Source organism: Stegodyphus dumicola, chromosome 9, assembly GCF_044657685.1.
Source record: "Stegodyphus dumicola isolate Sdum_Otavi_A_Nest chromosome 9, ASM4465768v1".
Classification (NCBI taxonomy): domain Eukaryota; kingdom Metazoa; phylum Arthropoda; class Arachnida; order Araneae; family Eresidae; genus Stegodyphus; species Stegodyphus dumicola.
In genome coordinates, this window is record NC_140776.1 from 183,699,013 (window position 1) to 183,723,795 (window position 24,783).

The 24,783-nt window shown below is 33.3% G+C and overlaps 1 protein-coding gene across 8 annotated transcripts in view; it reads left to right on the forward strand.

Moving 5' to 3' along the window:
* Window positions 1-24,783, forward strand: part of LOC118204755 (high affinity cationic amino acid transporter 1-like) — a 117,004-nt gene that overhangs the window by 82,709 nt on the left and 9,512 nt on the right. For all 8 annotated transcript variants that reach the window (XM_085824449.1, XM_085824451.1, XM_085824450.1 and 5 more), the window contains 10 exons: window positions 355-474; window positions 4,574-4,702; window positions 8,997-9,152; window positions 10,678-10,932; window positions 13,360-13,582; window positions 16,730-16,869; window positions 16,958-17,060; window positions 19,815-19,898; window positions 19,983-20,215; window positions 24,050-24,216. In XM_085824449.1, the coding sequence (XP_085680575.1) occupies window positions 355-474; window positions 4,574-4,702; window positions 8,997-9,152; window positions 10,678-10,932; window positions 13,360-13,582; window positions 16,730-16,869; window positions 16,958-17,060; window positions 19,815-19,898; window positions 19,983-20,215; window positions 24,050-24,216 (1,610 nt within the window). The remainder of the gene's footprint in view (window positions 1-354; window positions 475-4,573; window positions 4,703-8,996; window positions 9,153-10,677; window positions 10,933-13,359; window positions 13,583-16,729; window positions 16,870-16,957; window positions 17,061-19,814; window positions 19,899-19,982; window positions 20,216-24,049; window positions 24,217-24,783) is intronic.

The following is a 24,783-nucleotide window of genomic DNA, read 5'->3' on the forward strand; positions in this document are numbered from 1 at the left end:
ATATGTTGAATATGTATTCTTTCTGATTTGCTTCATTTTAGGAAATAGAAGTACTTTCTTCCATTATTTTAATAACTTGTGACCCTATATTAAGAAATAAGTTAACTGTGTCATTTTTTTAATACTATTCAACTAATAACTGTTTCATTCCATTGACTTCTTTCAGTATGTGAAGAATGTGTATGCCATATAATAAAATGAAAAACTGTCTTCAGTTTGCTGAGTGTTACATCGTTTGTACATGTATAAAAAATATGGAAATTCAAGCTTAGCAAAATTAAAATTTATTCTGAAAAAGTAATGTTAAATGCAGGAAATAATAATGATAGAAGTAATATCCCTCTATTTTCACAGGTGTTGGAAGTACATTAGGACTTGGAATTTATATTTTAATAGGACAAATAGCCAGTGAAACTGCCGGCCCTGCTGTTGCTTTATCATATTTCATAGCTGCCGTTGCTTCTGTATTTGCTGGTATGTAATTATCTGAATTACACACAATTTTAGAATTTTGTTTGCTGATTCTGAAAGCATGGTTTTTGTTTTAAATTTTGTGTTTTTGAGATCCAGTCAGTTGGTAAAAGAAACTGGATTAAGAAATCTTAATCACTGCTTTCAGATTAGTGATTCATAATGTGGCCTTATCATTAAAATATCATCTATGCTAGTTATTCAAAGTCACTAATCAATATAATACAATACAATGCACATTCAACCATATAATTCGATACAGTGATAACCAAATAATGCAGTAAAAAGCCAAGTGCATGCTTACGTAAGTTTGCAATTTTTAAAATTCTCCAAAACGAAATAGTGGTATGCATTTTTTATGTGATGTTTCATTTATTTTTCTTCATGTTTTAAAGTAGGAGTACTTGTCACCTAAAAATTATTTAGTAATTCATTTCATAATTATATTTTTAGTGCTGAAACGTTAGTAAATTGATATTTCATTTAATATATATATGTTTATTATCTGTTTATAATATATCTGTTTAAAATATAGTTGTTTATTTAGTTTTATATTTTACATATTATATTACCACTTTAAAAATTGCATGATTGTCAACTTTAATTTGATAGCACGGGTCATATTTGTTACATGTACAGTGTTCTGACTATACATGTTTTTCTCTCCATAAAATTAGTACCACAATGTAATAAACCATAATATTGTTGTGTACTTAAATGGTTGAGATGTGCAGTTGACATAAAATCATGAAATGTCTCATGTGAAAATGCACTTTATGTTAGTGTCATAGAAAGAAATTTAAGGTGCAAGATCTAAGAGCTACCACGTTGAAGTCTAGATCTTTTGCTGTATGTTTCTCCCTATATTTACTCACTAATGTCTTGAAAGGATATCTGTTTCAATTCGATGTTCTAAAAAGGACTGTACTGTACTTTACTATGCTGTCAATAAGGATTTTGATGAGTACAGCATCCTTAACTCTTTCATCAATGAAGTAACTGCTTTCATTCTTACAGCAGTTTATTAAAATGGCTTGCCATGCTGCCATACAACTTCTATACAGAAACTTTTTTTAATCACTATGAGTGTAATTACAAGAACTTCATGATTTCTGAAGGTAAGATTCAAATTTGTATTGTAGGGGGGGGCCTTGTTTCCTACAACTTATTTTTTTTTTAAATTGCCATTCTAATTTTATTACTCTGAAATCTTCTATATCTACATTGACTAGCCAAAACATTATGACCATCCCCATATTTTTCAATGAACTCATCTGGATGTCATGGAGAGCATGCGATTAAGTGGGAATGGTATTTAATTGATGCTGTAGAAGGTAAGGCATCATTCTTGCATTTATATTTGCAAAGGATTGCGAAAGGCTGCTGATCTAAGTGAATTTGATAGAGAGCAGATTGTAATGGCCCGAAGACTTGGAACTTCATGACTAGTAGGTTATTTACAATCTGCTGTTGTTAATATTGATTCAAAGTGGATAAATGATGTTGAAACCAGCAGTAGATACCAAGGTGTTGGTCGTCTATATGTCATCAAAGGAAAAGGACTTTGGAGACTGGCCCGCTTGGTACAGCAAAAGCGGCACCAGAGAGTAGCTTAGCTGACAGCTCAATACAGTGCAGATCTAAGTACAAGTGTTTTGAAATGGACAGTTTGGTGGGCACTGTAGGATATGGGACTGCACAGCAGACATCCCACTTATATGCCTTTGTTAACTACACCTGCAGTGAGCACGGAAACATCGAGACTAGACCATGGATAAGTGGAAGATGAGTTGGATGAATCATGATTTCTCATTCATCAAATTGATGGTCATGGTAGGGTATCTCGTCTTACTGGCAAGCAGTTGCTCCCCCCCTTCCATATAGCAGGTTATACAGAGTCTGGTAGTGGCAGTATTATGCTTTGGGGGTTGTTCTCGTGGATGTTCCTAGGACTCTTAGTTGTGCTAGAACAAACCATGAAAGCTGTGGATTAATCTGAACATAACTGTGGATCAGATGCACCCTTACATGGCATCTATCTTCCCAACTGGGAATAGAATCTTCCAACAGAACAATGCCCCATGTCACAAGGCTTGAATTGCATTGGAAAGGTTTGAGAAGTATAAGGATGAATTCCAGTTAATGTCCTGGCGCACCTAACTGAATTTTAACCAAATAGAGCACATTTGGGGTGTCGTAAAACAGCAGCTGAGAGTTCAAACACCACCATGCTGGAATATCTTGACTTTGCTAGAGTGCTGCTTAGATATTTTGTACAACCCGTCTCCAGTCATCTACTAAGATTTTGTGGCATCCATGCCGAGGTGAGTTGCAGCTGTTTTGCAGGGCAAAGGTTGCATGATGAATTATTGAGCAAGTGGTCATAATGTTTTGGTTCTTCAGTGTATGTTTTTCTTTTGCCATTGGACCAAGAAGAAGCAACCAGACCAAGCTAAGGAGCCATGCGCAGTTAAACATCCTAACTATTAGAGGTGATCCAAGGGGGCCAACCCCCTCCTGATCAACCCAGGGGAACAGAAAATCACCAAGTCTGGGCATTATTACCGTGCTTTATCCCAGCTGTACAAAGAAAATGCAAGTGAAGGGGCCTGTGCCCCAGTGCTGACCAGGGGAAGCCAATCCTTCCAGGACAACTTTGTAAATCAAACCATGTAATGTCCTCACAACCAGGGGTTAGACAAGACAGTACCATATGGTCCCTGCTGAGCCTACCACTGAATAAACAGTGGTTCTAGTCCTTTGAAGACTGATGATTTACCCCAGAAGTGGATACTGTCTAGATATTGATATAGCCATTACACTGGAATGGTCAATCCCAGTTGATCCCCAGGGATACCATCCAGACATAGTCAGACCAGGCGAACCTGGTTACCAGTGGGAGCCATGAGGAGGCCTATGTCAGATAGGGACAGGAGAGGCTATATGGTGCACGTCACTGCTTTTATAGCTATACTCACTCTCTGACGGTCCAAATCAAACTCTGGGTGTCTTCCCATAAAATGGCTGGTTTCGGAAATTGGGTCCTTCCAACCTCAAGAGAGAACTTCTAGGGTAAATAATCAGTCTTCACAGGACTAGAACCATTGTGTATTTGGTGGTAAGTTCAGGCTTAGCAGGGACAACATGGTACTGTCTTGTCTGCCTTCTGGTTGTGTGAATGCTACATGGTTTGATTTACAAGGTTGTCCGGGAAGGGGGAGATTGGCACCCTCTGGTTAGCACTGGAGAACAGACCCCTTGACTTGTGTACAATAGTTATAAAGCATTGTAATAATGCTGAAACTCTGTGATTTTCTGTTCCCCAGGATGGATCAGGGGTTTCCCCCTTGGATCATCTCCAAGGGTTGGGGTGTTTAACTGTGTATGGCTCCTTAGCTAGGTCTGTGTGCCTCTTTTCCTTGGTCCAATGTTCTTTTGCAAACTAAAGTTATTATTTTTCGTCTTTTCGTCATGTAAAATAGATATTTCAAATACTTTATGAAAATAAAAAGGGTTTCGTATGGTGATTTAAGAGTTTTTGAGGTATATATGGGGTTAACATAAATTTTGTACATTCATAATAAATGGTGCGTATTTATTCTGTGTTTTACATTTGCAACACATATGTATGCAGCACATGCACAACATAATGTGGTCTTCTTCAAACCTGGGTATAAACTTGAAAATGTGTATTTTGGGGGAGGAATTGCTTCTAATTTTATAATATATCAGAGTAAGCCAGAACATCTTACTTTATTCAACTGTTTCAGTTTCCTTTTGATTACAGAACATTCTTGGTCATGTTATGCCATAAAGGTTTAATATTTTTAGTATAACTAAATGAAATTTGATCTGAAAAGTTTTTTTATATGCAACTTATATTTCTCCCACCTTCTGAGCAATTCCCCTGCCGAGACTCAAACCACGGACCTCTTGAATAAGCGTCGAGCGTGCTGACCACTACACCACAAAGGCCTGCTAAGAAGGCAGGAGAAGTACCTTATAACTTGACTAGCTATCTTTCTGCTTGCCTCCTTCCATGTTTTTAAACTGAATCTTCTATGCTACGTTATGCCTTCTTTTAAACTTTATCTACTTTTAGCACTTTGTTATGCTGAATTTGGAGCAAGAGTACCAAAAGCTGGATCTGCCTATGTGTATAGTTATGTTACTGTGGGAGAGTTCATGGCTTTTGTCATTGGTTGGAACCTTGTTTTGGAGTATGTGATAGGTAAGTGTAATAGATTGATAATATTTTCCGAAATTGCGTATTTACATCTAAAGCAGTTGTAAATATTAGTGAGAAGTTTAATTTCAGTATATGTGCATGTTTGTTAGCCTTAGATATATGAAAGTTGTTTCATATATCTTTACCTAATACAGGCATGAAAACTGTAAGTCGGATTAATAACATAAAATACTTAACAGGTAAAAGCTTTAATGAAATTTAATGAAAAAATTGTAGTGAAGTACCATGATTAACAACATAAGTGAGTCTCTATTTTTTGCTCAATTTATAAAGCTTCACTGCACATGTTTATATATGTAAAATCATAACTGAACAAGCCTGGAAATGAACTGCATTTTCAAAATTATGCAACTACATTTTCTTGCTCTCGCCAGAAAAACCAGTTTCCTTGTGTCTAATACAAATATGAACCAGTTTCTTTCAAAGTCTTTACTCCCTTTATCCAGGTAGTTCTGAAGTGCTTAGTCATAATCGAATCCAAAAAAGACATTCATTACTTTTAAATAAACTCTGAAATTTATCAAGGTATAAATGGTAGGGATGCATATGAAATAAATTTTGGCTGTTTAGTGTCTGAAATTACTTTTTCTTGCTTTGTCATACCGTATATTTTAAAACTGTTCCAATCGAAATGCAGTTCAAAGACATTTTGACTCCTTTTGCATTGAATTTTTATTTGCTTTTAAATATGAAATTCCCTTTTATCTTTGAACATTGGTCTAACCAAAATTTTCTTTTCAAGAACTAAAAATTTTATAGTACTGTATTGTCTTAAAATTAAAGCCAGATATGGCATTTGTCTTAACTTTATTTTTTATGCTCTTTTGAATATGCAGCCTTGTCTGAATACATTATGATAGCCATAGATGATGGTAAAATGTATAGAAAATTTTAAAATAACCACAGGATTTTCCCCCTCTTAAACTGATAAGGAGAATTTTTTTTTACATTTTATTCATGTTATGGATATTCTTGTTTTTTACTTCTTATTCATGCTATGGTTATGCCAGATTGTGTTACTGATTCATATATTTACTCAGTTTCCCTAGAAAAGTCTTTGATAATGATGTAGTATGCAATCTACCACTTTTAGTTTGTAAGACACCATCTAAGAAATAACCACCTAAAAGTGGTAGATCATATATTATATCATTACCAGATTTTCTAAATAAAGTATCTGGTTTTTCTGTGTAATTATGTTATTTATAATAATACAGTCAAAAGTCTTTAATCCGGACTCGGCGGGACTTCGGCGATTCCGGATTATCGATCATCAGTTTAAATCTGGTAAGATGGCATGCAGAAATTATGAAATTAAAAATATGAAACCGTAATTTATGAAATAAAGAGCAATTATGATCTAAAGCGTATCAAAATTCACCAAAAAAAAAGCTTAATATTTATTTCTTTACTTTATTAAACATTTCTTTCAACGTGTGCACGCATAAAGCATACATTATGCATAGTCAAAATTAGAAAATTGCAACCAGAAAACTATTTGATGTGTAATTGTGATATTTATAATGGCAAGGAATTTGGTTTAAATCATATCAAAGACGGAATACATCGAGATGAGATACTACATTTAGTAAGGAATTATAAGCTGAATAAAATAAAAACATCTGCCCTGAAAAAAAGGATAGCGCTGACAGATCAACTTCCAGTTCATTGCACGCCGTGAAGTCCCCCCCCCCGGCAGAGCAGCGTTAAATTGATAAACAGATTTTGGAAATATTAGAGAAACAAAGGATATGCCTTTATCCATTTTTTGCAGCAATTCCACTTTTTGTTTGATGGTCATCAAAACATACTTTCGCTTTGTAAATCCTTTACATATTAGTAAATATATATCAGAAATTCTATTTGACATAATCGAAAGTTCAAGCTTACTTTTATAAAATTGCTCTAACAGTCTTCAAAAAATAATAAGCCGGATCCAATTCGAAGATTAAGGAACAATGCAATCTGCAACATTAACTGAATTAGATAATTTAAGCTTAGCTTATACTGTCCGTTATACATTAAACGTGCATGCGTAAACGTATTATGCGCATACGCACACGCATATTCGCAGCCGTAAAGGTCTTACGCGCACGTGTAAACGCGATGCATGCGCAGAAAGTTTGTAACTTTGAGGTCCGGATTATAGATTATTCCAGATTATGGCTCTCCGAATTAACGACTTTTGACTGTAGAATATTATATTTATATGCATATTTCTCCTCTTTTTGATAATTTTACTTCTTAAATATTGAGAGTGAAAAATTACGTAAGATGCATCATTTCTCAGAATAAGATTAAAGGAAAAACTTAGCAGATTGAAAAAAATGTGAGAACGTATATATTAATGTATTATATACGAGGGTTGGGGCAAAAGTCATGGCAACTATTTTTTTCTTGTAGATATGGGAACAGATCACAAAACGTATATGTGTCATGTGGAAGTTCTTCAGGCATAGTATGTATGCAGAGCAACAGATGGCTCTGTGATAGCTGGCTCTGTGGTAGCGAGGGCTCTGAAATCAGTCAGTTGGTGAGTGTTGTGCAAAAGTGAAGTAACCCGTTTTGAGCAGCGTGCTTACATCATAATAGCCGTTCTCCGAGGGAGAAATGCGATGGAATGTCACAGTGAATTACTAGAAGCTCTTGGGAATAATGCCCTACCATATTGTACAACGGTGGGTAGGAAAGTTTCAACAAGGATGTGTGTCAACCAGTGATGAGCAACGTTCGGGACGACCGGTGAGTGTGCGGACCGACTTGGCACGTGCGATCATCAAGCACCTCATGGATGGAAGACAGACGATGGATGTTACTGGAGTTAGAGAGGGCTAGTGGCATCGAGAAACGCACCGTCCACAGGATATTATGTAATGAGCTACAGCTATGCAAAATCGCTTCGCGGTGGGTACCGCATGCACTGATGGAAGTTCAAAGGTTGGTGCGCTATGCAAAATGCTTCGATCACTTTGTATGCTGGCAACAGGACGGCGATCAATTCTTGTCACAAATAATCGCCATCGATGAATTTTGGGCAAGAGCATACGAACCAGAACTGAAACATCAATTCGCGGAGTGGTGACATCCTGCATCACCAAGGCAGCAGAAGGTCCGACAGAATCCTTCCCCAGTCAAATTGATGGTGATCCTCACATATGATGTTAGGGGTGTCATTGTTTGCCACTTTGTTCCTCATGGCAGAACAGTGACCGCACAGTACCACAGGGACTTCCTGATGCAACAGGTACGACATGGCATGCGGGATAAACGTCCGGATCTTTTGGACAGTACAGTAATTCTGCATGACAGTACAAGACCACATAAAGCAGAGTGTGTACGGCAGCTGCTCCGATGTTGGGGATGGGAAGAATTGGAGCACCCACCGTACTCTCCTGACATTTCGCCTTGTGACTTTGATCCATTCCCAAGATTAAGGAAGCATGGTAGGCGGTTTGAAACACGAGAGGACATTTCTAATGCTGTGTGCTAACAGATGACCTGATTCACACATGGTGTGGCAGATGCTGAGGCTGATGATGTTCAGCGTCTCCCATATCGTCGGCAGCGTGTGGTGACAGTAGTAGGGGACTACATTGAGGGTCTTTAGGCCCAGGTTTGTCATGTCAACTTTATGTCTATTGTGTTATCATTCTTTTGCACCGTGAAGGCCATATTGCCCTGTATACTACCGTAATAAATTCATGTGTTATGATATTTCAGTGCTATTCATTGTCCACACATGTAGCTAAGACTTTGTCCCTTCTTCTGTATATGTCACATTTTACATCCGGACTGGTAGCTTCAAGAAAAAAAATAGTTGCCATGACTTTTGCCCCAACCTACGTATTTAAAAAAAAGGCCAGTTACATTTATTGTGAATAGTGTTAATTTTATGGACAGCATGTACTTTGCAAGCCACATGTATGTTATAGTATGTTGTTACCATAAATTGGAAGTTTTTATGTTATATGCTGGAAAGACTAGGATGGAAGCACGTGAGTTAATGATTGTAAGAATAAATATGGTATTCTGTAAGGATTGATATGAATTTGTTATTTAAATGAATTTGTTGTATAGAAAGTTTTTACAAATTTGAAACTTTTAACCTTTTTATGGCCTTTACTGCAGAAATGAAATTTGTATTACTAATGTCACTGTTAGTGGGAGAGTTTTATGCATTTCCTTCTTTTAAAGAACTATATTAATGATGTTTATGTCATAGCTATCAGTCTGTGTACTGGTTTTGATGAATACCAATTCTCTTTTTATAAATTAGGTACTGCTTCAGTAGCAAGAGGATATGGTGATTATATCGATTCTCTGATTAATGGGACTATTGCTCGGCATTTAAATCACACTTTGCCTATCCATGTTAGTTACTTGTCATCCTACCCAGATTTTTTGGCTTTCGGTATAACACTTTTGTTGACAGGTATGCATTTTTATATCAAATTCATAAAGTTATCTTGAATAACAAAGTATAAAATTATGAATTAGTACATTTTCTCTTAATTATTACTGTCTTGTTCTTTTTGAAAAGTTAATAAAGAAATCTTTTTTTATGCTATTATTCTTTGTAATGTTTATAAGTGTTCCACATTGTCTGATTTTGCAGTCTCTTGTATTGGGTTGAAGTTTGAATTCTTCCTCTAAATTAAATATAATTTTACATCTTGCAGACCAGTTTATTTTGAAATGGAATGCAATTGACCCCCCTCCCTGCTGTTTAGTCAATGAAAAATGAACATATGTAACAATATGACAAATATTGTTTCCTACTCTTCTGTCAATACTGTAACAGTTCTAAAATTTGCAAAAATATAGGTAATTTACTGCCATTCAGACTTTAAAGAGATTAAAATGGTAAATCTATCTTATTGATTAGTTTGTCTGGATGCTGCTTTCATTTTATTTTATTAAGGTAATGTATCATTTTTGCATAAAGAAATAACTTTAATTAGTAATTTATTGATCATTTCCATAACTGATTTGTCATCTTCCAGACAGTTTCTTGAGAACCTCCAAAGAACTTCTGATCTTTTATTTGATATTATCAGAATTTAACATTGTACCTGAGAAGGTATTTTACAGAGCAAGAAGCAAATTGTAGTTTGATAAGGAAATATCAGGACTATGTGAAGGATGTGGAGACATAAAAAATCTCAACCCAAACTGTATAGTTTCTGATGAGTAACTAAAAATATATGTGTTTGGCATGGTGTTGAACTCAATATTTCTGTGATTCATTTCTGGACATTTTTGCTGCAAGATATTTTCGGTCTTATAAGTTGTTAAATGTACTCATTGAAATTAATCATTCATTCTTTCCAGTGTTACTAAAACAGCACTCGTAACCATCCCAACTTTAAATTTACACAAATATTGCTCTGTTTTGGCCTGAAATTTATCTGCATTGTTGACAGATTGCCATCACAATCTAGTTGGGTGATGGGGCTGCTTCATGTGTGTTGCTTCTGTCATACTTCTGTACAATTATTTGTTTAAGGTGACCCTATAGACATTCAATGATTTGAGTTTTGGCATTATATCAGGATCAATGCAGTTTGTCCGATTTACCATCAGGTTTTTGTATCACAGATTCATATTCATAACCAAAGACAAATTCTGGATACGTCACATTATTGTTGTAGATATGATTCTGTAGGTCACATGTTACGAGAATATCAAAAAATATAACCCACTTGCCTGTACCTTCTGTAGTTTGTGAATCAGTAGCTTAAGAATGTGCCTAATATTAATTACTAAGCTACAAAATATATTATTTAAGTTTCTATTAGAAGTATGTATGTGAAGCAACACATGTAAAATGTTGAGTATGACAAATATGTATGGAATATGAATTTTGTGTTAGTAATCTAAAAGTCTAAAAATATGTAGTGCTATTTAACATTTTTGTTTTGTTATTTAATACATAAATGTTTCTCCTTTCCTTAAAGTGATGCTTGCATTTGGAGTTAAAGAATCAACCAGGTTCAATAATGTCTGCACAGTCATCAACCTTTTAATTGTTACATATGCAGTACTTGTGGGATGCTTTAAGGCAGATGTACACAACTGGAAATTGAAACCGAGTGAAGTTCCCGCTGGTCATGGAAGAGGAGGCTTCTTCCCATTTGGATTTCATGGTGTCATGACTGGAGCAGCAACATGTTTTTATGGATATGTTGGATTTGACTGCATTGCATCAACAGGTTTGGGATCTTACAGTAATTTCAATGCATCACCAAAATATTAAAATATATAATTTTTGTTGTTGAATACTATTTAGTATAAACAAAGGAAGTTAGTTTTGATAATGTAACTTACTTCATTTTATTAAAAGCTTTAGCTATTTAAATGCTTTATCAAGCTTAAACAACAAAGCTTAAAAACAGGGTAAAAATAAGTTATATAACTTGATGACATACGGATGAAGCGGTTTATATCTAATATCCATATGTCAGTTTTACTTTCTTTTTCAGAAAAAGACATTGATTGATAAAATGTAGTGTATGTGTCATTATAAAAATTAATCTTCTCAAAGTCATTATTAGCTAATTATTTTTTATATTTAGAATAAGTATATTAGAATAAGTATGTGCCGATCGTTTAAGTTTGTGAATTAACTTAATGTGTAAAGAAATCTGATTATCGATAAGCTCATATAGTGAATTATATTCAATTAACAGTTTTTAAAATGTAATTTTTATGTACGTTTCTCTCTTGCAAATAACAAGAGAAGTGAAGATGAAGTTCTAATTCTGGTATTTGTAAAGAGATGTCTGACATGTAAGCTCAGGGTGTCTTATTTAATGGCTTTGACTTTGCAATGGTATTGTGAAGGGCTTTAATGTTTTACATTAGGCTTACTCTTTCATTGAATCTTCAAAGATGTTTCATTTTAACCACACAGCAATTTAAGGACTAAAGCAGATACATGTGCTCTGGGTACATCTTTTCATAGACATAAAGTAAATGCACGTTTTAGTTGCTTTTCGACACACTTCATATGGTGCTACAGAACAGTTTCCTTGCACAGTTCTAAATGTAATTAATTCTGTAGTGAAGAGAAATAATTTAATATGCAATTTAACAAATGAAGATGTTCACTATAAATTTTATCTCAAGTGAAACAAAAAGAATTCTGACCCATTGCAATTTTATTGGAAATCAGTTTAATTTTATTGAAGTATTGTTACTAGGTCGAGTACAGTAGACGTTTTTGTGCCTGATGCAGAAATTGTAGAGCTTGATCAGAACAAAAGAAGTGGTGAATGGAACAAATTTTCCCATTATTTCAATAGAGAAGATAACTTTTTGATGAGATTGTTGTGCATAAATATGCATAAATATTGTGCATAAATATTTAGATATAAAAATGCTCATATCTAAATTTATCTCTACATACCCAAAAGTAATGATATTTTTATAAAATATCCAATTGATGTAATCCATTTGGAAGGGAATGTATGAGGCAAGCCTAATGAGCATTATTAAATCAAAAGTGATCAGTTGATTTCTAATATGTCTAATAAGTCAAAACATTGTCATTGAATGGTGAATCAACTTTCCATAAAGTGAATATTGGAGTGAATTTCCGCAAAACAGCATTTTATTTCAGTGTATAAAGACTCAAAAGAGTTTGTTATGGCTCCAAAGTGTCATTTGAAAGAATCTTAAGTAGTGAATCGTCAGCCATTTAGGAGGCAGACTATCAGGAAAACAGTGAGATGTGTGAATATTTCAAGACAAAGAATCTGTATGCTATTGCAACAATTTCAGAACTCTGTAACTGTTATAAGGAGAGTTTAACAAGGTTGCAAATAAATAACAACTACTTCTCAAGATCCCATCATAAATAGAAGTCCATTGCTTGGCAGTTAAGTTTCAGGGCTTATAGCTGCTACTGGAACTGTTGCATCATGGCAAATTGTTTACAGGAGGCTTAATTAAAAATGCCTTCATTCCAAAAAGCCAAGGATATATGTTTCACTGCCTTCTTGACAAAAGAAGGATCACTTTATTTGATGACTTACGAGTTATGCATCCGCAACTTAACTATCGCATACTATATGCCAAGAATGACGGTAAGATGATTTATGCAACCGGGACATAACTGTTACATATCATATGCTGAGAATGACAGCATCTATGATTTTGAAAAATAAAGAGTCTAGTAACTAACATTGCAAAAGGTGTAAAATTGATTACTAAACAAAGATCAGAGGCATTAGAGCATGTTGAGAAATTGCTTTTGATCTGGATAACAGAAAAACATTTATGCATAGTATTTCATTATGTACAGTATATATTTCATCCACAACATTTGTATTTTAATATTAAACAGTGTTTTGATAATAACAGTAGAGTTTTTTTATTAAGAACAGATTAATTATTTTCCTTTTATTTCGTATTGGAAAAGTACTTTTGGTATAAGTCCAAGGCCTGGAATGAATTAATAATATATACTGAAGTACCATTGCATTATCAGTAAGAAACTCGATCATCCCAATTTGTTACATTTCTCAAAAATTTTGAATGCTATTTTTACATTTTCTGTGACTTTTAAGAAAGTGTATTTCGTATTGCTTGATTGCCTTCAAGTGATTTTTCTTATTTTTTAAATTTATTTTTTATAGGTGAAGAAGCTAAAAATCCCCAGCGATCTATACCTATAGCTATTGTTAGTTCACTAATGATAGTTTTCTGTGCATACTTCAGTGTCTCTACGATACAGACATTAATGTGGCCCTATTATGATCAATTTGTGGATGCCCCTTTACCTTATGTATTTGAAATGGTTGGCTATCCAGTTGCCAAATGGGTAATAAGTATTGGAGCTTTAACTGGTTTATCAACCAGGTAAGTTAATTAAATTAAGATTAATGATTAATGGGATGAGACTGAACTCGTACAATATATGATTATTATGATATTTAGTTAACTAAGTATGTGAATGATGAAACAAGGAATAAAAGAATCAACATAAAGCTAATAGTCATTAATACTTAAGTAAAATGTGAGTTATCTTGTTTAAAATATGTCGGACTATAAGTGTAAAATATAAATATTTTAAGAAATTTTGTAATTCAATGCTAGTTACTTGATAAATTTTATAAAATTACAGTATAACTCCAACTATCCGAATCACTGTCAGAATTGAAGAAAAAAATTAAGACAGAAACATACTGTGATTCGCAAAATAATGATTTTGTCAATGTGCGCTATTGTCCACTATGTCCAATGTACACTAGCTTCATGGAGGGAACTCCGTAAAGCTAGTGTAGGTGCAGCACAAACATTATTGGGATGATGAGTCACCGTCTCATAGTGCAGTTCTATTATTGGCTACCGTACTGGCATCCACCACCAGGTGACCAGCCGGGCCCACCTATTACTGTTCATTTTGATTACTAGTCAGTCAGTGTCAATGACCTGCTACAGTATTGTAACAGAACTATTTTGTGTTGGTGCGTTGCCTTCATCATTCACCATGGCTTCTTAAAAAAAAGGCGATGTGTTATCATTAGTGAATAAACTAAAATTTTAGTGCAATCAGATGAAGAATTAATGTCGAAGTTGAAGCACACAGTTTACCATCAGCTAGTGAAGCATTTGCATGCCTTGAAACTACATTGAAGTGGATGGAGCATCAACTCGAGTGTGACCACATGCAACTTATTGTCAAGCGGCTGAAGACAGTCAAACAGCTCACTTTGACTGAAATGTGCAGCAAGCAATAGCTTTCAGCACTTGTAAATACTGTACAGTATGTTATACAGTACAAAGTCTGAAATCTGGATGCCCATTATCTGGAATGATCTAAAATCTGTACCACAAAACCACCAACAAAATTTTTAAAAAAATTTCAAAAAAAAAAAAAAAAAAAAAAAAAGGCTTTACACATTCGCGTTTAATTTTCCCCTCCGCGCATAATAAAACATCTGGAGAGTCCCGATCCTTAATTTCACTTCAATGCTAAATAAAATACTTTGTTATTGGAGAAACAATCATTTTAGCATAAATTTGTACGATCAGTAATTTGGCTCTGTTGCTGCGTATTTGCTTGGCACGCATCTCAAACCGAAACATTCCACAGATACATCGTTGATCTGATGCCAACCTGGTGAATCATTATTTATTATACTTTTCTTTCATCATCGCATGTTTATCAAAACATAACTTGAGTAATGACTCATGTAGTGATGCCTAAACAATTTTTTTTATTTTAGTAATTTAATAATAAAGGAGTGTTTATGTTTACATGTTTTATTCTTTTATGTTGACATTGCCCTTGACAATGATTACAGATTTAAGTTAAAATGTGCTAAAAAATGTTGGCGAGGAAAAAATTTACCAAAAATTTCTTTCCATATGCTAAAAATTGATTTTGTTGATGATACTCATAGACTGAAAGATTACATTTAGGGCTATTGGAATTAAGAGTAACTGATTTGTTATTCGCATAAACTCAGAACCAGCGCCAGGGCTTGTGTGGCCGTGCCGAGTCCCAGAATTTAGGACCCATAGAGACTGCTTCAGGCGGTTAGATATCTAGTGCCAGCTTTCAATAAGACTTAAGTATATGTGGGAATTTATTTATCTGATAAGCCTTAAGCATGTGCAAGAAATAGACATAAATATAATAAATAACTAAAGGTTTGTCTCAGTCACAATATAAGCAAGATAAAATTTAATGAAACTTGTCGTTAGTCTCCAAGCTCATGATGAAAGGATAGCTAAATTTGATGATGGCAGCTGCTAATTTTAAAAGTTTTCAGATATCACGAAAAAAGGTGAAATTTTCTAGTTAACGGATTTTGTAAAGAAATGTGGAGAAGCGGTAATAAATGAAGAAGATATAAAAGAAGTCTTTCTTTGTGATGACAGTGCTTCTCAATTATCAATCAATTAATGAACGGAGAAATCTGTAGTATGGTTCTAGATCCAGAAAATACCGCTACCGATAGTTAAGAAAGTGACAGAGAAGTTACTGAAAATGAGAAAATTTCGATTGAAAAGTTAGTCAGAATTATCGAAACAGCAGTTACTGGACTTCAACAATGTAACTAAACAAGAGATTATCTCTGTCTACAGAATTAAATAGAAAGTATTAGCACGAAAAACTAAGTAACTTAAAACAACTTACATTGAAAGAAATGTTTCACAAGGTAAACAAATAAGCTTTTTTGTAAATTTGATACTTTTTAGATCATAAATACTTCATTATTTCATAAATTGCGATTTCATATTTTTAATTTAATAATTTCTACATGCCATCTAAACTAGATTTAAACTGATGATATTATCTGGAAAAATCCCAAATCAGGAATCGCCAAAGTCCCGACGAGTCCGGATTTCGGACTTTGTACTGTATAACATGTATGTAAAAGTGTTGCCTTTTCATTTTAATTAATTAAAAACTTTTTCTTTAAAAACAGTTTTTTCTCCCATATTCACCATACAGTAATTAATCAAAGTGCATGTAGACCCTTTCTTCAGAAAAAATCCAATTATCCAAATGGAGTCCAGTCCCATTTGATTCCGATGATTAGAGTTCTACTGTAATTTTATTCTCAAATTTGTTTTATAATTATGTTAAATATTAGATTATGCTTAATAATGATAATGCATCTTACTTGCACATCTATTTTATTCTTAGAACAGTGGTGCAAAAGTAAATTTCAGGCAGAGATAATTGCTTTAATTTACTTAATTCCCATTTGCTGATAGGTTCTCATTGATGACCCAAAAAGTTCTTAAAAATATTTAATTTCTACATGAAGGTATACGAACCTGGCATTAGGCAGATATTTTTTTCCAGCTGTGCCTTAGAAGGCTTATTGACGGGTGAATTATATCTGAAATTCCATGTATTTGCTATTAACTTGCATTGTAAAAGCAGTCATGATATTCAGTATGGTGTGTTTTAAATTGGAACTGAATATTTAAAAATGTATAATCTGTAATCAGGAAGAGAAAAAAAAAAAATTTCCCTTTACTTTTCAGTCTTTTGGGTGGTATGTTCCCTCTACCTAGGATATTGTATGCAATGGGTAATGATGGCCTAATATTCAGATTTTTGGCAAAAACTCATCCTAAGTTCAAGACACCTATGATTGCTACTTTTATCTCAGGAATCTTTGCTGGTATTAATTTTTAATGTATTTAGAACTTTTTCTTTGTTTTTTAATTTATGCAAAATTATATTTAATTTTTTCCTGTTATTTCTTTCAGGTGTCATGGCAATGATGTTTAATGTAAAAATGCTAGCTGACATGATGTCTATTGGCACTTTGTTAGCATATTCCTTAGTTGCTCTTTCTGTTTTAATTCTTCGGTAAGTAGAATTTATATTTGTATACAAAAATGTATATTTTATTAATATATATATTTCATTAAAATGCAAATAACTAATGATAAGTACATACAGAAGAGAGGGATTACATTATTACATTGGGAGGTATTAAAGGAAGCTTATTTGGTTTCACAACTTCATTTTTACTTCCTTGTATGAAGCAAAGAAAGTATTGTAATCACAAAAAATTCTAGGTATCATATTTCAATGAAAATATCCATTTTGATCGCTATTGAATGTAATTTAACAATGTTTTTGCTTGACATCTGTGCTTAAGAACAGAACAAAGGACTCGTTTACCCCAAACGGATTTTTAAATTGATTTAAAATGGATTCAGAAGAGATTTTTGTCATGAAATCTGTATGCATATACCTACATATGTATGTATCTCACATAACTGAAAAACACGTAGCCTCAGAATGTTGAAATTTTGTATACAGGACTGCTATAATGTATAGCTGTGCACCTCCATTTTTTATTTGCAATTGGCTGCACCTACTCTGTTACTCGGTGAGCTTTGTTTTTTTTCATTCTTATGTGTTTGTAAATTGTGCAAAAAATAATTTAATTATGTTAGTCTTATCTTCCTGTTAAGGTTTTTATGTCTTTAGTTAATCTGCATGTGATAGTTGTAGAATTATCAACAATTTAAAAGTTGTTTAAGTTCAGCTAAGTCTAATTTTTGCTTACCATAACAGCCATATTTTAAATTTAACAGAATAGTGAATTCTGTTTCTGCACCTTCAATGTTTTTTTTACCGAGTGCGACGAAAAGTAAACTTTCAGTTTTGTGCACCGAAAAATCTGTCTTCTTGCTTGCTGCCTGAATTGCTTGCTTTTGCATAGAAACTCTAATTTTAATTGTAAAAAAATTTTTTAATTGTTTTAACTGTATTCGGTGTTTAATTTATTTTTTTTTTCTATCTTTTTCAATTTTTAATGAAGATATTTTGTGGTTTTATGCATTTTTGTGTTACTATGAACTGAATTAATTGAATCAGAAATCTATCTCTAATGAAATTCGAGGAAATAAATTTAAATGAAATGCAGCAAAAAATTCATTTAATTTAATATTCTGCACAAGGAAGTCATGGTGTTCACATCAGATTTTTCATTAAATATTATGACTAACATCTTGTACATTATAATGAATATATCTAAAGGTGCTTTGGCAGCAGTGGTATCCCTTCCTCATGATAACGCACACCAGTCAAAGAATATGTATTGTTAAGAAGGAAAACTTCACAGCAGCAGGAGTGGCTCTCTTCGATTGAAAAGGGAAACAGCTGCGCATGCATGAAACATCTGTCACCAAAAAGTGCCAAAGCTTGAAGCTGATGTCGAAGTTCCGACGGTCACATTTATCAAGAGTTTAAAGCTGTGCGACTCCATTTTTTTCCTCCATACTGAGGGATATAAAATCAGACATCAAACTGCGATATGGATAATTTCAACAGCCAGTGAAAGTGAAACTTCACCTAATTTTCTTATTCATCTTAACCTGTTCCTCAATTCCTCAATTTCCTCAATTCCTCAATTTCCTGTACACGTGGTGGAGGAGGAAAATCTCTACTAGGTACGGTACATCACAGAGGGGGGAATTCTCGCCAACAGGTTCTGTTGCCGAATCCGTTGGCGAATTTTCCCTCTTCTTTCTAGTGGTGCAGAAGACGAACTAGTTTCAGTTGTTTTAAGTTAATTATTATTCACTTAAAGTATAAAATTGAATGGATATTTCAGTTCCTGTTTTTTATAAATTTGTAAAACTTATAATCAATACAAAAAATAATTATAAAGTTACAGTACAAAGTCCGTAATCCGGACTCGACGGGACTTCGGCAATTCCGGATTAGGGGTTTTTCCCGTTATAGATCATCAATTTAAATCTGGTAAGATGGCATGCAGAAATTATACAATTAAAAATATGAAACTGTAATTTATGAAATAAAGAGCAATTATGATCTAAAGGGTATCAAAATTTACAAAAAAAAAAAAAAAAACCTTAATATTTATTTGTTTACTTTATTAAACATTTCTTTCAATGTAAGTTGTTTCAGTTGGTTCGTTTTTTTGTGCTAATACTTTCTCTTTAATTCTATAAACAGACATAATTTCTTGTTCATTTACAAAGTTCCACTGTTCAAGTCCTGTAATTGCTGTGTCGAGAATACCGACTAACTTGTCAATCGAAATTTTTTCGTTTTCAATAACCTCTCTGTCACTTTCTTCACTATCGGAAGCGAACATAGGTAAATGCTTTACGCACATGCGTGGTGGACGCACGCATTAAACGTCCATGCGTAAGTTTGTAGCTTTGAGGTCCAGATTATAGATTATTCCGGATAATGGATGTTTGGATTATGGACTGTATTAGATGCATTTTTGTAAATTTATAGTTGTCAGAATAAAATTTGGCCATTAATTCCCAAATTACTGGATTCATATATTCTTGGCTTATTTATATATCATGCCCCTGTGCCTTTCCAGTTGTCATGTGTCTGCATATGAGCTGCCCTTAAAAGTTCAGGGGAATATCCCAGCTTACTTCATAAATTTGTCATTGGAAGTAGCCTCATAGTTCTGCTTCAAAAGCACTTATACATGGTCTTTTTAATAATTATTTAATTTGCTGATAAAGTATATTAATTCATGAAACAATTATTAATAATTGGAGATATAAGTTTTTAAATTTGTATAATTCAAATGGAAAAGGTTATTTTTTCTGTTTTTAACAGGTATCAAATCCATGAGGAACGTATTCCATTAGCACCTTTAATGTTAAATGGGCACATACCGTCACAAAGTAGTATCATGGAAGGGTAAGAAATCAAAATTAATTTATATTTTTCTATAATTAATTGAAATTAAAATGAACTGTTTTAATACTGTTGTTCTTATTCTAGATCAGAGAATTTGGATAGTTTAGATGCTTCTCTAGTCACTGAAAGTCCTTACTATATTAAAAGAATGGCTAAGAAAAATCTGAATGCCATCACTTCATCTACAAACACAATGCTGGCATCTACTCAGCATTATTCAAGTAAAGATGTTCTGTTACAGATTTTCAACATAGAAAGAATAGAAGTACAAACTGCACTGTCATCAAAAGTCAGCATGTGGATACTTGTTGTTTTAGGTGTGTTATTACTTTGCTTATGTTATACTTCAGTTATTTTTCATTTTTAAATTGTGGCATTTTCTACTTTTTAAAACTACCCTTTAGATCAAAAGCACAAAAGAGAATACAGTACAAAGTCTGTAATCCGGACTCGTTGGGACTTCGGCGATTCCGGATTAAGGGTTTTTCCGGATTATAGATCATCAATTTAAATATGGTAAGATGGCATGCAGAAATTATGCAATTAAAAATATGAAACCGTAATTTATGAAATAAAGAGCAATTATGATCTAAAGTGTATCAAAATTTACAAAAAAAAAAAAGCTTAATATTTATTCATTTACTTTATTAAACATTTGTTTCAATGTAAGTTGTTCAAGTTCCTTCGTTTTTTTGTGCTAAACGCTCATGCGTAAACATTAAACGCGCATGTAAAGCATACAAAAAAAAGTTTGTGGCTTTGAGGTTCGGATTGTAGATCATTCCGGATAATGGACGTCCGGATTACAGACTTTGTACTGTGTATATTATTTGCATGTCATTAAGTCAGTGGTCTTGAGCTGGTGGCCTGCAGGCGACATGGCCTGCAAATGCATCTCAGCTATGTACTTGTTGTAAAAATGGTAATATAGTTTCAAAGACATGCCAGATATGACTGGGTTTATGCATATGAATCCTGCTGAAGGAAAACAGTACAGAATGAATAGGCTGTATGAATTACTGTATGTTTATATGCAGTATGGCAAAACAAGGGTAAGGTGGGAGAATTTTATTTATTGGTGCAATCAACAAATATAGTTTGCCAGCTCACAGTTAATTGCACTTAAGTTTTCTGGTGTTCCCCCTTTTTATTCAGTTGGTATTTTCATTCCTCCAGTGTCACACATATAACATGCCTTTAGTGTTTGCATAATATAACTTCAGTAGGCATTCATGTACATTCTTGTTAATTCAGTTTTTTTAGTTTTTCTTGTTTTATGATTTGTAGTGCATAAATACTTGTACCAGTTTCATCTTTACATCTGTACCTCTATCTAGAGCGTGAAGTAATTATATTTATGTGCCCAGCATAGACTGTCATAATGAAAAGTATCTAAAATATGTATTGAATTAGTATAACTATGTGGTGTATTGCAAATTTGCAAAGCTCTTGATAATTTAGCATCTACAGAATCTTTCATTAAAATTTAATTGTATAACTTTTCGTAAGAATTAGAACTGTAGATGCGTGCTAGACACTGCTATAGTGCCTCCTTGCAAGTAATAGAATTTCTGCAGCACTCAAAGTAAGCCATTATCAACATCTTCCACTTAGTCTCAACAGCAGTTTCTTCACCATGCACTTTTCTTTCTAGTTCCAGTCCTTCTTTCAGTATTTATCACTTTCCATAGTGAAGTCTTGCAGGACATAACACTAAGCTCTAGTTTTCTTTTCTTCCCCCCCCCCCAATCGATGAGATCCAACAGTTTGATGACCCAGTGAACCAACTGTTCTGTCGATGGCAAAAGGAAAAAAAATAGGTACTTTCTGTTTCACTGGCCCAAATCTCGCCAAGCAGACTTTATTGGCAACAACACACAGTATACACATAAAGACATAGAGATATGACTGGGCTTATGTGTATGAATCCTGCTGAAGGAAAACAGTACTGAATGAATAGGCTGTATAAATTACTGTATGTTTATATGCAGTATGGCAAAACAAGGGTAAGGTGGGAGAACTTATTAACAAATGTTAGTTTTAAGAAATTTTTATTTTGAAGGCATAAACATTTTAATATTGTTTAAAATTTTTCAAAAAGCCAATAAATAAAGACATTAATTTAAGAATTTACTATGCTTTCATGGTACAACATCCTGAATCGCTGTTTCATATCACTTGATCCCCAGTGAACTCATCTGACATAAACTACACTGCAAAAATCTAATTCTCTCAGTAATTGTCTACATTAATTTCAAGTTAAATCTTAATTTGGAATACAAATTTAAATGCAAGAATTATTTCAATTCATACGAATAGCTTACTAAGAAAATATGTAAAACTACAGTTCTTTACTTCGCTAGTGCATTCTCATTAGAATTGATGAAATTAACCCTTGATTTTGCCTTTTCTATATTTTTGCCTTCGAGTGAGCAGTGTGATTGCATCCTAATTGACTTATGAATGTTAACTTGTATAGCACCTGTGAAACCGCGAATTACCGCGAATGGCCTTGAGGCATAAAATTGAACTATCTAGTAAACATTCTATGTAATTGTATGCCAGTATTGAAAGAAACAATCAATCTGATAAGAAATGGCTGCAACTTGGTTTGAAAATGAAGTGTAAAAGGTTACCAGCGAAGAAATTCAGTTTGGCATTAGTTGTACCATTATTGGCGACTTTATCATTTGTGCCGGCAAAACGGAAAAGTTCCAAAATATACTAGTTTATTAGCTAGATGGCCAGTTTCACAGGTGCTATACAAGTTAACATTCATAATGTTTGGCGTATACAACCTGTTTATTTGTTCTTCCTGTTAGATATTCAGTACATCAATATACATTTAGAACTGTACATAAGTTTTTTGAGTATTGCTTGTGTTTTGCATTTTCTTCCCTAGTATTTTAGCACCAGGTTCTGAAAATTTTAAACGTCTTTGCATAATTTTTCCTTTTTTCAAGGCAATTAGAGAACAAGCTTCCTTAAATTTTAAAATGGATTCATGCACATAGCGATTGTTTTCATCATACTCCCTTGCAAACTGTCAATTTAAAAACAATATGTCTCAAGATTTTTGGCAACCATGACCTTCATGAAATCTGGCATGTTTAGTAGATAAGTGGCCATTGCAGTTATGTTTAAGATCAAAAATGCTAACTCAGAACTTCCCAGACCAATTGTGAATTATCTTAAGATGTATGATATTCCTATAAACAATGCAACTTTTATTTGTGGTTTCATTAGCACTGTTGCCTTTTTTTAAATAATAGAATGCATCGTGTGGTTGTCCTTACTTTGAGGAGTATGAAAGAATAAATATTCATTGTAAAAAAAAATAATAATAATAATTGGAAAGGATGAAAACAATTTATAGGAGATAAGATTGCAAGTTAACACTTCGGTGGTTGCAGGATTAAGCAGCTCTTTCTTCCCAATTGCATGTGATATCTGTCAGTCATAAATTTGTCATGTAGGCTGTAGCCATTTGTACTATTGTGGTGCATAACTGGAATATGAACAGAGCTAGTTTGGCCCTCAAAGGTTAGTATAAATGTGTCAAAGTAGCTGCATGCAGAAATTATAGGAACAGCCTAATATATCATACATCACTTCCTCAAATTATTGAGGAAGTATTGTTATTTGAATCTAGTTACGTCTTAAGAATCAACTTGTACTGGTTTAAAAAATTGCAAACTGATGTAATATGTTGATATTTATGAAAGTAAAATTTTTTGTGTTTCATTTAGAAATGGATTTTCAAAATGAAATTATAATTATCCAAAAGTTTTAATTGCTATAAACTTTCTAATTAGAAGATTTCTAACATGCTCAGAAAATGTAGGATGTCTACATGTCTTGGCTGCTCTTATGTTCGTTATCAGAGTAAAATCTGATGGAAATGTTGAGCTTGAAGGGACTGCCTGTTGGCTATCAGAAGGGAAATGTGGTAGGATGTTCAAGGTTCCTGAGAGTTTGAGCATTTATTTTAATTAATAACAACATTACTTAACATTATTGTGTTAAAGACTACATTAAAGTTTACCTTAAAAAATATATCCCAAGTGCTGTTTTTAATTTCGGCCATAAAGTATTTGTTTTTAATGCATCGTTAATGAAATGTATAATCTATTTCCCATGCCTGTATCTAGTTGTATTTGTCACTGTGATGGATATTATCTTGGCAACATTTGAAGATGAGTTATTCAACTTGGATGTTGGTGCTTCAGCTACTGCACTGATGATGCTCATATTAGTGATTATTACTACCTGTGCACTGGCTCGACAACCATCTGATCAACAGAAACTCGCCTTTAGGGTAAAATTTTATTCTATATATATATTAGATAAATAATAATAATTGTAAAATATTCTTTTTGAGAATAATATAATGCATGATAATTTTTGAAGTTTAATATTGTATTTCTGAGAACTCATAATAGCATGTAATCTCTCTTTATAACTAAGAAAGTTTCAATAGATTTTCATTTACTAATTTTTACAACTGGCAGAAAAACTGATTTCAATATGTGATTATTAATATATTTGTTTTGGTGGGTTTTGAGATTTTAAGTGCAGCATCTTCACATTCACTTTTTATATACTAGTTAATAAATTGTCTTCAGATTTGTGTGTGAAAAATAAGGAATGCATTAATAAGTGATTAATTGCTTCAAACTGCAATTCTGTGTTTAAGTTGGGTTAAGTAAGTGTCTTAAGGGGATTGATTCTGGGGTAATATTTTCTCTTTTGATTTGTCCTCTGCCTTGAATAAATAAAAAGAAGAAAAAAGATAACCCAAAAGCACATAAGGGTAATGATAATATTCTGCAGCATCTACACTTTTAAGCAGTGATACTGATGAGGAAAGAAAAAAGTTTCACAA